General features: G+C 42.2%; 1 protein-coding gene across 1 annotated transcript in view; it reads right to left on the bottom strand.

The window, feature by feature from the left end:
* The window catches only part of LOC142250231 (transmembrane protein 132D-like), a 1,501,062-nt gene that overhangs the window by 8,938 nt on the left and 1,474,997 nt on the right, over positions 1-17,127 (bottom strand). The window contains exons 7-8 of the mRNA XM_075322366.1: positions 12,238-12,508; positions 9,701-9,892 (exon numbers count right to left, since the gene is read on the bottom strand). Of these exons, the coding sequence (XP_075178481.1) occupies positions 9,701-9,892; positions 12,238-12,508 (463 nt within the window). The remainder of the gene's footprint in view (positions 1-9,700; positions 9,893-12,237; positions 12,509-17,127) is intronic.

Below are 17,127 nucleotides of genomic sequence, written 5' to 3'. Positions count from 1 at the left end.
TTGATCAATGCAGAAGAGCCCCAACACTACGCCAAAGTATTTCTCTACGTTGGGGTCCCTAGCTTGTGTGTGTCCTCTCATGCAGTTAAAAAACTTACCGTGTATGGGACGCTGAGACCCAGGCTATATATGCGTATAATGTGGATTGGCAATAGGTGTGTATGGGGAGGGTTCACAAACGAAAAACTACTAACATTAAGGAATAACGTTTGGAACTCCATTCTATGTCTGAACTGGGTGCAAAAAACCTAAAAAACATCACTATGGGGAGATAACCCCATGAACCCTCCCCATACACACCTATTGCCAATCCACATTATACGCATATATAGCCTGGGTCTCAGCGTCCCATACACGGTAAGTTTTTTAACTGCATGAGAGGACACACACAAGCTAGGGACCCCAACGTAGAGAAATACTTTGGCGTAGTGTTGGGGCTCTTCTGCATTGATCAATTCAGTAGCTAAATTTCTCTTTATTCATATATTCATGGCAGTAATGCAGGTTCCATTTTTCACATTTCATCCTTACAAATAGCTATTGAATTTTTCATGTCAGTATTCACACAGCAGTTTCTGCTATTCCATGTATTCCCCTTCCATAGTCACTGGTGTGCATACCTTATCTCCCCATAGTGATGTTTTTTAGGTTTTTTGCACCCAGTTCAGACATAGAATGGAGTTCCAAACGTTATTCCTTAATGTTAGTAGTTTTTCGTTTGTGAACCCTCCCCATACACACCTATTGCCAATCCACATTATACGCATATATAGCCTGGGTCTCAGCGTCCCATACACGGTAAGTTTTTTAACTGCATGAGAGGACACACACAAGCTAGGGACCCCAACGTAGAGAAATACTTTGGCGTAGTGTTGGGGCTCTTCTGCATTGATCAATTCAGTAGCTAAATTTCTCTTTATTCATATATTCATGGCAGTAATGCAGGTTCCATTTTTCACATTTCATCCTTACAAATAGCTATTGAATTTTTCATGTCAGTATTCACACAGCAGTTTCTGCTATTCCATGTATTCCCCTTCCATAGTCACTGGTGTGCATACCTTATCTCCCCATAGTGATGTTTTTTAGGTTTTTTGCACCCAGTTCAGACATAGAATGGAGTTCCAAACGTTATTCCTTAATGTTAGTAGTTTTTCGTTTGTGAACCCTCCCCATACACACCTATTGCCAATCCACATTATACGCATATATAGCCTGGGTCTCAGCGTCCCATACACGGTAAGTTTTTTAACTGCATGAGAGGACACACACAAGCTAGGGACCCCAACGTAGAGAAATACTTTGGCGTAGTGTTGGGGCTCTTCTGCATTGATCAATTCAGTAGCTAAATTTCTCTTTATTCATATATTCATGGCAGTAATGCAGGTTCCATTTTTCACATTTCATCCTTACAAATAGCTATTGAATTTTTCATGTCAGTATTCACACAGCAGTTTCTGCTATTCCATGTATTCCCCTTCCATAGTCACTGGTGTGCATACCTTATCTCCCCATAGTGATGTTTTTTAGGTTTTTTGCACCCAGTTCAGACATAGAATGGAGTTCCAAACGTTATTCCTTAATGTTAGTAGTTTTTCGTTTGTGAACCCTCCCCATACACACCTATTGCCAATCCACATTATACGCATATATAGCCTGGGTCTCAGCGTCCCATACACGGTAAGTTTTTTAACTGCATGAGAGGACACACACAAGCTAGGGACCCCAACGTAGAGAAATACTTTGGCGTAGTGTTGGGGCTCTTCTGCATTGATCAATTCAGTAGCTAAATTTCTCTTTATTCATATATTCATGGCAGTAATGCAGGTTCCATTTTTCACATTTCATCCTTACAAATAGCTATTGAATTTTTCATGTCAGTATTCACACAGCAGTTTCTGCTATTCCATGTATTCCCCTTCCATAGTCACTGGTGTGCATACCTTATCTCCCCATAGTGATGTTTTTTAGGTTTTTTGCACCCAGTTCAGACATAGAATGGAGTTCCAAACGTTATTCCTTAATGTTAGTAGTTTTTCGTTTGTGAACCCTCCCCATACACACCTATTGCCAATCCACATTATACGCATATATAGCCTGGGTCTCAGCGTCCCATACACGGTAAGTTTTTTAACTGCATGAGAGGACACACACAAGCTAGGGACCCCAACGTAGAGAAATACTTTGGCGTAGTGTTGGGGCTCTTCTGCATTGATCAATTCAGTAGCTAAATTTCTCTTTATTCATATATTCATGGCAGTAATGCAGGTTCCATTTTTCACATTTCATCCTTACAAATAGCTATTGAATTTTTCATGTCAGTATTCACACAGCAGTTTCTGCTATTCCATGTATTCCCCTTCCATAGTCTCTGTTAGGAGTCTTGACACATAAAATAGCCAGATATCACTCCGGGAAGGTCCTAGCCAAGGAGTACCTCTTTTTAGGAGACCACCATAGCCACCATATTAAGTGACCCTTTTAGTCAATATCCTACTCCACACTGATGAGGGGCAATACCCCGAAACAGCTGTCTGTGGATGGATACCTGGCCTTGGTATTTCCCTTGTCATATATTTAAACTCGTCAAAGAGTTGGATATTGGCTAAAAGGGCCACTTAATATGGTGGTTATGGTGGTCTCCTAAAAAGAGGCACTCCTTGGCTAGGTCCTTCCTGGAGTGATATCTGGCTATGTTCGGTGTTGAGACTGCTAACAGAGGCTCCACGGACCTTTTTAGATTTGCATACTTCCCGGGGCAGTGCTCCTAGGATTTCACTGTGTTGAGCGCCTTTGCTGGCTGCCGGCAGTGTTTTCTCTGGCTGGTCTCCCCGAGATCAGTGATTGTTTTGTCTTGTTGGTCTACTAGGCATTGCTCCCACCTAGCCAGAATCCTTCTCCACATTGATGAGGGGCAATACCCCAAAAAAACTGTCTGTGGATGGATACCTGGCCTTGGTATTTCCCTTGTCATATCTTTAAACTCGTCAAAGAGTTGGATATTGACTAAAAGGGCCACTTAATATGGTGGTCTGCTAAAAAGAGCTAATCCTTGGCTGCTATGTCCTTCCTGGAGGGATATCTAGCTATTTTCTGTGTTGAGACTCCTAACAGAGGCTCCATGGACCTGTTTTTTGATTTACAAAATTCCCTTTAAGCAGAGCATCCCCTTACACTTTGGATTTTGTCAGTGTTAAAAACAGCATTCACCCTCCTTCCATTTTTAATGCTAGTGCTGAAAAGATTCTTTTGTTTTTGCACCTCTTTCAGTCATTTGTTTCACGCTGAAGCAATGCTATCTGCAAAATACCCACACAAAGCGTGGATGTACTTTTTAAATGCAATTTTAAATTTCCATGGCAACAGAAAAAAATATGTGTAAAACATCTTATACCTTAAATATTATCCCCAGTTCAGAGAACTAAAGTGTTCTTGTTGTATTGTAATTGCACATACAGTTAGGTCCAGAAATATTTGGACAGTGACACAAGTTTTGTTATTTTAGCTGTTTACAAAAACATGTTCAGAAATACAATTATATATATAATATGGGCTGAAAGTGCACACTCCCAGCTGCAATATGAGAGTTTTCACATCCAAATCGGAGAAAGGGTTTAGGAATCATAGCTCTGTAATGCATAGCCTCCTCTTTTTCAAGGGACCAAAAGTAATTGGACAAGGGACTCTAAGGGCTGCAATTAACTCTGAAGGCGTCTCCCTCGTTAACCTGTAATCAATGAAGTAGTTAAAAGGTCTGGGGTTGATTACAGGTGTGTGGTTTTGCATTTGGAAGCTGTTGCTGTGACCAGACAACATGCGGTCTAAGGAACTCTCAATTGAGGTGAAGCAGAACATCCTGAGGCTGAAAAAAAAGAAAAAATCCATCAGAGAGATAGCAGACATGCTTGGAGTAGCAAAATCAACAGTCGGGTACATTCTGAGAAAAAAGGAATTGACTGGTGAGCTTGGGAACTCAAAAAGGCCTGGGCGTCCACGGATGACAACAGTGGTGGATGATCGCCGCATACTTTCTTTGGTGAAGAAGAACCCGTTCACAACATCAACTGAAGTCCAGAACACTCTCAGTGAAGTAGGTGTATCAGTCTCTAAGTCAACAGTAAAGAGAAGACTCCATGAAAGTAAATACAAAGGGTTCACATCTAGATGCAAACCATTCATCAATTCTAAAAATAGACAGGCCAGAGTTAAATTTGCTGAAAAACACCTCATGAAGCCAGCTCAGTTCTGGAAAAGTATTCTATGGACAGATGAGACAAAGATCAACCTGTACCAGAATGATGGGAAGAAAAAAGTTTGGAGAAGAAAGGGAACGGCACATGATCCAAGGCACACCACATCCTCTGTAAAACATGGTGGAGGCAACATGATGGCATGGGCATGCATGGCTTTCAATGGCACTGGGTCACTTGTGTTTATTGATGACATAACAGCAGACAAGAGTAGCCGGATGAATTTTGAAGTGTACCGGATATACTTTCAGCCCAGATTCAGCCAAATGCCGCAAAGTTGATCGGACGGCGCTTCATAGTACAGATGGACAATGACCCCAAGCATACAGCCAAAGCTACCCAGGAGTTCATGAGTGCAAAAAAGTGGAACATTCTGCAATGGCCAAGTCAATCACCAGATCTTAACCCAATTGAGCATGCATTTCACTTGCTCAAATCCAGACTTAAGACGGAAGGCCCACAAACAAGCAAGACTTGAAGGCTGCGGCTGTAAAGGCCTGGCAAAGCATTAAGAAGGAGGAAACCCAGCGTTTGGTGATGTCCATAGGTTCCAGACTTAAGGCAGTGATTGCCTCCAAAGGATTCGCAACAAAATATTGAAAATAAAAATATTTTTTTTGGGTTTGGTTTATTTGTCCAATTACTTTTGACCTCCTAAAATGTGGAGTGTTTGTAAAGAAATGTGTACAATTCCTACAATTTCTATCAGATATTTTTGTTCAAACCTTCAAATTAAACGTTACAATCTGCACTTGAATTCTGTTGTAGAGATTTCATTTCAAATCCAATGTGGTGGCATGCAGAGCCCAACTCGCGAAAATTGTGTCACTATCCAAATATTTCTGGACCTAACTGTATTGCATAATATATACATACCAATACAGACACACATGGATACTGCACAGTTTACAAAAATAAATTATAAACTATAATACTAAGTTGCTAATCATTCAAAAATGTACAAATAGTAAGGCCACGTGCACACATGGAGTATTTGGTGAGTTTTTTTTCCCCTTAGTATTTGTAAGCCAAAACCAGGAGTGGGTAAAAAATACAGAAGTGGTGCACGGGCTACTATAATACTTTTCAACTGATTCTTCCACACCTAGTTTTGGCTACAAATACTGAGGTAAAATACTGACCAAATAATTAACGTGTGCACGTGGCCTAAGAATCACCTCTTTTTCTCTATAAATATAGACATAAACATATGACTATTAAAGTGCAGCAATCGCTTTGGTATCCATATAGGATAATAGTAGAATAGCCACTCGAAAGTACTATACATATAGTAGTGGAATTATTCCATTTATCATTTATAGATTGCAATGACATACTGTACATAATAGAGACGCAACCACCAAATATATGTAAGAGGGTGACCTATGGTCATGCTTTCCTGCAAACACCATGGATTACGTTACATATGTAAGTATTAATGTGATAGAGCTATTAATGTAATAGTCAGTGTCACACATAAGGGAGTGTGTTATGAAGGTTCTAGGATGTTTTAGGCTACATGCGCACGCTGCATTTTTTTTTGCACACAAACTGCAACCAAAACTGCAACCAAAACTGCACCCAAACTGCAACCAAAACTGCACCTTGTCAGGGAGAGCCTGCAAATGTCCCAAAAAACGCTTGCAATGCACGTGCGTTTTTGGTGCGTTTTCAGTGCGTTTTGGGTGCATTTTTGTCATTGCATTTTTTAAAAGGAGAAACAAAATATGGTAGGAAAGGATAATGGATAAATAGCTAGAATAGATGATAGATAGAATAAATAGAAATAATAGCTAGATGGATAGATAGATAATAAGAACATATAGATTAGATAATAAGAAAGAACAGAAAGAATACATAGAAAGAAATAATAGAATAGCTTGAAAGAGGGATAGCCAGCTTGATTAGCTTTTTTTTAAAAATTTTTTGGAGTAAAAAAAACCATGAGGTCCCCCCCATTTTTCATATCCAGCACAGGAACAGCAGCAGCTGCAGGCTGCAACCCTCAATTTTCTGCGGTACCTTTGCTGGTTATGAAAAATAGAGGGGATCCCACACTTATTTTTAATTATTTGATTTATTAAAAAAAAAAATCATGTGGGATCCCCTCATTTTTCTAATACCAGCCAAGGTGCACAGACAACTGCGGGCTGATATTATTAGGGAGGGAAGGGCCATCGTTATTTGGCCATTTCCAGCCTAACAATAGCAGCCCACAGCCGCCCCAGAAGTGGCGCATCCATAAGATGTGCCAATTCTGGCGCTGAACCTGGCTCTTCCTGTTGCCCTGGGGTGGTGGCAATCAGGGTAATATGGAGTTAATGGCAGCAGCCCATAGCTGCCACTAAGCCCTAGGTTAGTGATGTCATGCGTCTATGAGACACCCCACATCACTAATCTGTAAGTGAAACTAAATAACCACAAACAGCCAAAAAATCCTTTATTTGAAATAAAATAAAAAGCCACCCTCTTTCACCACTTTATTAACCCCCAAAACATTCCTTCAGGTCCGAAATAATCCACACAAGTTCCCACGATGTTTCCAGCTCTGCTACATCCCTGTCCTGTCACAGCCAGCGGTCATACAGAATGGCTGCCAGCTGTGAGTGTTGACAGAGCCGCAGCAACCAGAATGAACTGGGGCGAAACCCTGACGTCATAGCTACGGGTCCCGCAGTATGGCGGGTGTCGCAGCAATGACATCATGGCCGGGTTCACTGTGGTTCAGGCCACTACTGAAGTGATCCGCGCTATCGGTGGTGCCGTCACTCACGTGAGTCCTCCAGCTGCGGCTCACTTCAGTGGAGGACTCCAGCTGTGACAGCAAACAGCTGAGTGATGGCACCGCCGATCGCGCTGCTCACTTCAGTCACTCGGGTGGTTTGCTATGACAGCAGGAGGACTCCAGCTGTGGAGCGACAGCGACAGCTGTCACTCAGCATGGGGGCTCGTCTGACTTCAACCAATCACACACGGAGGGAGGAGTCAATATGTATGAGCGGGTCGGGAAGAAGATGAGAGGTGGGGGAGCAGTGTGACAGCCGGTGAACGGTGAGTATATACTCCCTGGGTACAGAGAGAGAGAGTGCGCAAGAGAGACAGAGACACCGACATGGGCACCACACTGACACAGCACCGACACTCAGGGACACAGGCACAAGCACCACACCAACACTGACACAGCACCGACACTGATACAGCACTGACACTGACACAGGCACTGACACACGGGCACGACACTGACATAGCACCGACACTGACACAGGCACCGACACACGGACACGACACGCAGACAGCGGCATGTCAAAATCACTCCAGCATTGATTTTGTCATTCTGGAACTAAGTTGGTGAGCTGCGTTTTTGTTGATAAAACCGCAGGTAAAACGCATGCAAAATGCATGCCAAACGCACCAATTTGATAGCATGCATTTTTCCTTGCATTTTTGATGTCCTCATTGACTTCAATGGGTGACAAATGTTGAAAAAAACGCAAGAAAGAATGAACATGCTGCATCTTTTTTGTCACAAACTTTTGACAAAGAAAACGCCGACAAATAAACTGCAATGTGCGTGTAGCAAATCTGACTTCTCATAGACTTTGCTGGAAGTCAGATGTCAGAAAGTTCTGACAACAAAACTGCACCAAAAAACGCGGCAAAAATGAGACAAAAAATGCAGCACGCGCATGTAGCCTTATAAGGTAATGTTGGACATACTGGTCGGTTATTGTATTACGGGTATTTGATAAGATGATTAATAGTTAATGTGGGTGGAGACTGGAGACAGGGCAGAGGCTGCAGGCAGCAGCCATCTTAGAAAGTCAGTCAGTGTGAGGACACAGTGTGGAGAGGATATAGGAATCTGGCTTGCTAGGCCAGGCGTGATCGCTTTTGGTGGGCCAGATCAAAAAAATCCCAGGTGTGAAGACTACTGGAGGTACGGAGACTAAAGGGTGCTTTACATGCTGCGACATCGCTAGTGATTGCTAGCAATGTCGCGAGCGATAGCACCGGCCCCGTCGGTGTGATATGTGGTTATCGCTGCTGTAGCGAACATCATCGATACGGCAGCGTCACATACACATACCTGCTTAGCGACATTGCTGTTGCTGCCGAACAATCCCTCCTTTAAGGAAAAGGTGCGTTCGGCGTCACAGCGACGTCACAAAACGGCTGTCCAATAGAAGAGGAGGGGAGGTGATGAGCGGCCGGAACATGCAGCCCACCTCCTTCCTTCCTCCTTTCTGATGGACGCAGGTAGGATAATGTTCGTTGTTCCTGCGGTGTCACACATAGCGATGTGTGATGCCGCAGGAACAAAGAACAACCAGCGGCATGCACCACCAACGATAATATGATAAGGAGCAACGTGTCAACTATCAACGATTTTTGATGTTTTTGCGATCGTTGATCATCGCTCCTAGGTGTCACATGCTGCAATGTCGCTAACAACGCCGGATGTGCGTCACTAACGACGTGACCCCGACGATATATCGTTAGCGATGTCGTAACGTGTAAAGCACCCTTAAGGCTCCGGGTTGGTGTTAGGAGAGCACCTGAAATCCCCCTTCTCTATAGGGAAAGTGAGACCAGGAGTCACTGGGTGGGAGAAACAAGGGGTCTGAAGCAGGTGAGAGAAGTCTGTGCCAGGAAGTCCTCAAACAGCAAGCAGGAGTAGTCTATTGTAAAACAGGAACAATATGAATGTACATTGTACCATGAACAATGTTACTGAAAGATGTTATGCCTCACATACTGTCAAGATACTGTATATGTTGAAACGAAAATGCTAAGTAAAGTTCTAGTTTGAAGAGACGTGTCTGGTGTCCGCTGAATTCTGTGTAACGTGTACTGAAATTGAGAAGTAGGAGCCAGCTGCAACTGGCAGCCTAAGCAGCCCAGAAGATCGGGACAGAAGGGTTCTTTGGCTCACATGTGAGTACCATGCACCACATGTCCCTGAAAACGTCCCCTTTTACTGTGAAGGTGGCCGGGGTGTGGACTGACACCGCAGGGCTGCACAGCACCTGGGATTTGTCCCTGCCCTTGACTACAATTGCCCTGTTCCACCCCTACATATATGCATTAAAAAAACTTTAGGAATGTTAGCCACAAAAATAGTGTAAAAGGTTAGAAAAGTTACAGCATTTTTGCACAATGCGGAGATGTATACAAAATTTGCAATTTTTAGCATTTTCACACCACTTTGGATCCGCTCCATCAAAAATAGTGGAGCTATGGACGAGTTGGGGTGGAGCAGGGTCATCATATGCATCATATATATTGATGTTTTCTATGTAGTCGAAGTGAAATTTATTGTTAGATTAGCAGTTGTTTACTTCTTTACTTGAAATGTATTTGTGTCTATAGTTTTCATTGTGAATGCAATTTGATATTTCCATGGAAACAGAAAAAAAAATGTAAAACATTATATACCATAAATATTATACCTGTTTTGGAGAACTAAAGTGTTCTTGTGCTATTGTAGTGGCAAATATTGCTCTGTTACTTCCAGGACTTAGCTGAAGAGAAAGTGACAGGCCTGTCACCACCTGGATTCCAAGGTCTGCAATGGTCACCTTCTCATCGACTACCATCACAGTCTTCTCTGCTAGGATAGCATCAGAAAGTGGGGAAAGTATCTAAATGAATAGATGAATGTAAGCATATTAGATGTAACAAGGCTTAATTCCTTAATAAAGTACAATCTATATACCAGTGAGATTCCATGTTGAAGCTATTTAGTACAAAATCCATTTTCAAGATTCTAACTAACATGTAGAAGTTCTTAAAGTCAGTAGCATCAACCCTCCTGGGTCATCTATATGGGCATGTAGGATTACAAAGTTGAATAAAATGATACCTAGATATCTGCAATCTGATGTCTATTCAGAAGAAATCCATATTTAATTAATTTGTAAATGAGCTGTAACGATCTATGGGCCATATATAGATCTCCCTGAGAATATGCGTCCAGAGCTTATTTCAAATGATATGTTACCAGTGTGAGACATGTAGATCAGGAGAGTGAGCTGTCAGTCATTACATGTCTCATACTGGCCCCCTTTAATTTAAAATAAATTCTGGAAGCAGATTCTCAGAGAAAGCTATGTAGCTATGTCCTGCCCTGGATCTTAGGAGCTCATTTACAAATTAAGAAAAATATGGCTTTCTCAGGAATAAGACATCAGATCCCAGACAGTAAAGAAACCTATAAATAAAAATAATAATTTCGGCACTCAAATGAAAAAAATCTGAAATGTCTATGGACACTGTCACTACTTGTATGGACACTGTCATTTGATGAATAACCCTTGGACTAATAAAAATCAGATTTGATTGCATCTGGACCTTCTATGTTCATTTTTTTCATCGGAGTGTTGAAGTTATTATTTTTATTGATTGATACTTTTACTTCAGAGCACCGGTCACATTCGAGCCAGGCCTCTTCCTGTTGTTTAGTAAAAGGAACCTGTCATATAAAAAAATGCTATTAGCTTGCAGATATGTAGTTATTTGATAGGCTACTAGCATTCTAAAGCTGACTGATTCCCGCGTACCTTGTAAAGCTGTAGGCGGGAAAAAGCGCAATGGGGTCTTACCCGGTATGAGGGTAGAGAGACAGAACAGAAAGAGATACACTAACCTGGTAGGGTTGTGCCAGTCACAACCACCTATGATCGCATGTGAGTGTTTTTATGTGGTTTAGCAGCGGCCCCGGAAAGCAGGTTATCATATAAATCAAATAGAAAACCGGTTTTAAATGCCGCGCTAAAATGATTTGATATGATATGATAAGATATGATTTCTTTTCCTGAGGAAGGAGACGGAGATGTCTCTGAAACGCGTAGAACTGTGAAATAAAGGAAATCTCTTTATCTACAGCATCTGGGGGTTTTAGCGCGGCATTTAAAACCGGTTTTCTATTTGATTTATATGATTCCCGCGTAGAGAACCCTGCTACCAGGAGGAAATTAACTTTATTGATCTCAGCAGCTTGGTTGCCAAACATCCAGATATTCCAGGACTGTTTGTAAAAATAGGGCATTTTTTGAAATGAAAAAAATATTAAGGTGTCCAAGAATTTGTTTTGAAGCTGTAGAATATTTTGAGTGTAATTATCATCATTTTACAATTTACAGTGAATGCAGGTAATGTCTCTTTTCATATCAGATGTAGACATGTATTACTAATCATAATGGTTTAGAATAATATTCTAATGTGTCCTTATAAAATAGTGTCTGTCTGTGAGTTTTTGATAAGCTGTCCAGAAAATGAAAAAGTTAAGCTGGGAACCCTGCCTGGCAGCCTCTGTCTTCCAGTCATAGGGGTTGGCCAGCGCGGCTTCAGTTACTGCTCAGTACTTAGTGAGTGCCCCGACACTGACTGGCAGCCAGCTGTGACCACTGCCGGAGGCGTAGTTACAGCCACCACTCACTATACATATCAGTGGCTGAAACTGCTTTATAATGCTATTAACCTCCATATTAGGATAATAGTGTTTTTCACATGAAAGGTTACCTTTAATGTACCTTTTTATTCAGCTTCCTATGACCTGTATGCCCTTATAAATGGCTCAGGTGGGTTGATACTACTGACAGATTCCCTTTGACCACAACAATGTAGAAAACAAGTAAAATTCATACACAATATTTCAGTCCACCGTTTACACGCAGAGGTCCCCAACTCCAGTCCTCAAGGCCCACCAACAGTGCAGGTTTTTGGGATTTCCTTAGTATTGCACAGGTGTTAATGTAATTACCTGCCCAGGTGCTGGTTCCAACAGCAGTGCAATGCTAAGGAAATCCTGAAAACATGCACTGTCGGTGGGCCTTGAGGACTGGAGTTGGGGAACCCTGGTTTACAGGATTTCTTTTAAATAATGGGGATAGTGAACTATAAAAGGGTATTTTTAATGTTCATGTATCACCATTTCTGATACTATCAAGGACATTGTAGGCATTGACCAACTGGATTTCTTTATTACCTGTAAAGTGGTCATACCAACTTCTTGTCCAATCAGGACCTGTCCCTTCAGACTCACAACATTGGACTCATCCATTTGGATAAATTCTCTTATTAAATCAGTGATGTCCACTTGCCAGTCAGATCCAAGCATATATGTAAGTTGGCCCGGAGTTTCGGAGGACTCAGCTATGAATTGTGTAAGAACGCGTAAAATGGCATGTTGATATTGGAGAGCACAGCCTCTTCCTTTTTTGTCTTCATCATCATCATCATCACTGTCCCTAGCTGGTCTGTAAAAGAATATAATAATATAATAGCATTTCTCATTAAACAGGTAGATTGATTGATTGAGTTACGGCTCTTATACCACATATTTTTATTTTCTAAATGAGCACAAAATTATAAGTACAGAATTGTCTATTCTGACATGAACAAGAGCAAAATTCAGTGCAAAAATAGGAAACAATGAAACAATTAGTTCAACTATGATAATGAATCAAATAATCCAAAACCTATAAATACAGTTAAAATCACAAAACTCAAAACACTTATAAATTCAGTAAAAGTTACAACAATGTTTTTTAATGTGCTACAAACAGAACGCTAGAATGAAAGGGGTTTTCCAAATCTCCCCATAAATGTCTGCAGTCAAAGCAAGCTGCCGAATCCTGCTGTATGTATTATGCACAGTCAGGATTCCCATCTATTTCCAACTTGACTGGGGAGGTCATATGACCACATGTATGCGATTTGTAGAGGTGCAGTTAGGCCTAGGACACACGGCGAGAAAAACGGCGCGAGTGGAATGCGATAAAAAAATCTCATTCCACTCGGACCAATATTACTCTATGGGGCAGCTCCCATGAGCCCTATTTGGACCGAGAAAACAGTCGCAGCATGCTGCGAGTGGAACGCGATCCTGTTCTACTCACACCCTTACAAGTCTATGGGGCATGCAGAAACATCGCACTGCTCTCGTGTTACACCGGAGTAATGCAAATGTAGTGCAAGAATCGCAATTGCCGGCTACGGAGGAGAGAGGTAGATAAATCCCTCCCTCCCCTATGCAGCGCCGCCCCGCCCCCCGCAGCTGTGGTCTGATCGTACGATCGGGCCACAGTCGCAATGACCCTTGCATGACACTCGTCTCCTGCTGTGCTGCCAGCGTGAGCCGAGTGTCATGTGAGGATCGCACATAACTTTGTGTGGCCCCGGCCTTACGTGTTGACTAACACTAACACTGGATGAGAAGCTATTTGGCATGGTATCACAACTAGGGGAATCCTGACTACGCATATTGCACACTGGTATGATTCAGGAATTTGCAGTCACACAGAGTGACTGCAGAAACTTATGTTACGCCCCTTTAAGTAAACCAATAACCAAAATAATGTCTAATAAATAATATTTTCTTAAGGTTAGTAAAACCTGCTTATACTTTTCTGAGGTCTCAGCAATCTGTCAGGAGGTTTTCGCAAACTCATCTGAGAGCAGAATGGTGTAGGCAAAGAGACTCTGAATCCAATAATGGTTCAGATGTACCATTCCTTCAGTTCCTAGATGTAGCATGTAGCAAACTTCAGAAAGGTGCCACAACCCACACCACAGCTTTCTATATACTTTTTATATTGACAGTGAGCTACTTATCAGAAGAGGGGGTGTGGTTAGACTAGCAGGTGCCTGAAATGTTATCTGTGCAGTGAAGCAGTGATAATCTCCTGGTGATAAAACACTCACTATGTAAACAACAGTACACAAAACATTTACACATTACAGAAATCTGTGTTTCAGCCCCTTATCTCCTGCTGACTTAAAAGCCAGCTGACAAATTCCCTTTAATACCTAAAAATCAAATGGTCTGCTAAACTATAGGCAGTGATACAAAGGGAGAGACTAACTTTCAATATCACTTGATACAAAAATGAAGTCCAGAAACAATGGCCACTTTGTTAAATTTATCATAATGACAAAAACATTATAACTACTGTACATAATGGAGGTGATGAAAATGGGAGGCCAATAATTGAGACATAATATTTTTCCAAGTGTTCATGATGTTTAAAAATTAAATTGAAATGAGTACATGGCTATTAGACTATAACACAAGACTATTACTATCCTGAGGAATATAATGTTCCTATTATAGTGCATACTAAGACCAGGGAGTAAACCAATATGATTAAACCAAGTAGTGAATCAAATTATGGACTTTCTTGCTTTGGTATAAGTCACTCCAATCGTCAAGTTGTGTCTGCTCAGATAGTATGCCACTCATAAACTGTAATACAATAATCTGGAACTCCATGTGAAACAATTTAATTTTTTATTTACTGTAGTAAAGTAACATTTCAGTCTTGTTGTTCAGACCTTCATCAGACATAAGTATCAAGGGCAGTGGTGATGACATGGTATACCTTTTAATATACCAGGTACAAGTGTTTCTCAATAAGTTAGAATATCATATAATGTTAATTTATTTCAGTTATTCAATGCAAAATGTGAAACACATATATTATATAGAGTCTTTACAAACAGTGTGATCTATTTCAAGTGTTTATTTCTGTTAATGTTGATGATAATAGCTTACAGTCAATGAAAACACAAAAGTCATAATCTCAGAAAATTAGGATAATTAACACAAAACACCTGCAAGGGCTTCCTAAGCATGGCCCCTTAGACTGGTTCAGTAGGCTACACAATCATGGGGAAGACTGTTGACTTGACAGATGTCCAGAAGGCAGTCATTGACTCATTCCACAAGGGTGTAAGCCACAAAAGGTCATTGTTAAAAAAGCTGGCTGTTCACAGAGTGCTGTATTCAAGCATATTAATGGAAAGTTGAGTGGAAGGAAAAAGTGTAGTAGAAAAAGGTGCACAAGCAATCAGGATAATCGCAGCCTTGAAAGGATTGTTAAGAGAAGGCCATTCAAAAATTTGGGGGAGATTCACAAGGAGTGGACTGCTGCTGGAGTCAGTGCTTCAAGAGCCACCACACACAGACATATCCAGGTCATGGACTACATCTGTTGCATTCCTTGCATCAAGCCTCTTATGACCAATAGATAACACCAGAAGCATCTTACCTGGGCCCAGGAGAAAAAGAACTGGACTGTTGCTCAGTGGTTCAAGGTGTTGTTTTCAGATGAAAGTAAATTTTGCATTTCATTTAGAAATCAAAGTCCCAGATTCTTGAGGAAGAGTGGAGAGGCCACAATCCAAGCTGCTTGAGGTCTAGTGTGAAGTTTGCACAATTAGTGATGGTTTGGGGAGCCATGTCATCTGCTGCTGTAGGTCCACTTTGTTTTATCAAGACCAAATTCAGCACAGCCGTCTACCAGGACATTTTAGAGAATTTTATGCTTTCCTCTGCTGACAAGCTTTTTGGAGATGGAAATTTAATTTTCCAGCAGGACTTGTCACCTGTCCAAACTGCCAAAATGAACAATACCTGGTTTAATAACCACAGTATCACTGTACTTGATTGGCCAGCAAACTTGTCTGACCTAAACGCCATAAAGAATCTATGGAGTATTGTCAAGAGGAAGATGACAGACACCAGACCCAACAATGCAGACAAGCTGAAGGCTGATATCAAAGCAATCTGGGCTTCCATAACACCTCAGCAGTGCCACAGTCTGATCTCCTCCATGCCACACTGCATTGATGCAGTAATTCATGTAAAAGGAGCCACGACCAAGTATTGAGTGCATTAAGGCGGGCTTTGCACGTTGCGACATCGGTAACAATGTGTTACCGATGCTGCAGCAATAGTCCCGCCCCCGTCGCACGTGCGATATCTAGTGAAAGCTGCCGTAGCGATTATTATCGCTACGGCAGCTTTACACGCACATACCTGCCGTGCGACGTCCCTCTGGCCGACGACCCGCCTCCTTCCTTAGGGGGCGGGTCGTGCGGCGTCACAGTGACGTCACACGGCAGGCGGCCAATTGAAGCGGAGGGGCGGAGATGAGCAGGATGTAAATATCCTGCCCACCTCAGTCCTTCTCATTGCAGCCGGCGGCAGGTAAGGTGAAGTTCCTCGCTCCTGCGGCTTTACACACAGCGATGTGTGCTGCCGCAGGAACGAGGAACAACATCGTACCTGTCGCAGCATCGGCATTATGGAAATGTCGGAGGCTGCAGCGATGATACGATAACAACGCTTTTGCGCTCGTTCATCGTATCAAAAAGGTTTTACACGTTGCGATATCGACTGCGACGCCGGATGTGCGTCACTTTCGATTTGACCCCATCGACATCACACGTGCAATGTCGCAACGTGCAAAGCCGCCCTTACTGTACATACTTTTCCATAGGCGAACATTTCTGAGTTTAAAATAATTTTTACACGTTGCGATATCGACTGCGACGCCGGATGTGCGTCACTTTCGATTTGACCCCATCGACATCGCACGTGCAATGTCGCAACGTGCAAAGCCGCCCTTACTGTACATACTTTTCCATAGGCCAACATTTCTGAGTTTAAAATAATTTTTTAAGTTGGTCTTATATAATACCGTGTTTTTCCAAAAATAAAACACTGTCTTATATTTTTTTGCCCCCCCCCCCCCTAAAAAGCACTAGTGCTTACTTTTGGAGGAAGTCTTATTCTCAGAGAAACACGGTTGGGGGGTAAGTTTACCCCCCAAAAAAGCAGACATCCCCCCCGATTCACAGGAGACTCATACTCACCAGACCCGGACGTCTGCGTGGGTCCCAGGTTCTCCTGTGATCTCCGGTGGGTGCTGCACGTTGTCCTCCCCTGCTGCTGGCTTACACACACACACACACACAGCAGATCGCAGACACACAGCAGATCACACACACACACAGCCATTCTCAGACACACACAGCAGATCACACACAGCCAATCACACACACACTGCCGATCGCGCACACACACACACAC

This window comes from Anomaloglossus baeobatrachus, chromosome 1, assembly GCF_048569485.1.
Source record: "Anomaloglossus baeobatrachus isolate aAnoBae1 chromosome 1, aAnoBae1.hap1, whole genome shotgun sequence".
NCBI classification, from domain to species: Eukaryota; Metazoa; Chordata; class Amphibia; order Anura; family Aromobatidae; genus Anomaloglossus; species Anomaloglossus baeobatrachus.
This window is presented reverse-complemented; position numbering and strand designations above follow the sequence as displayed.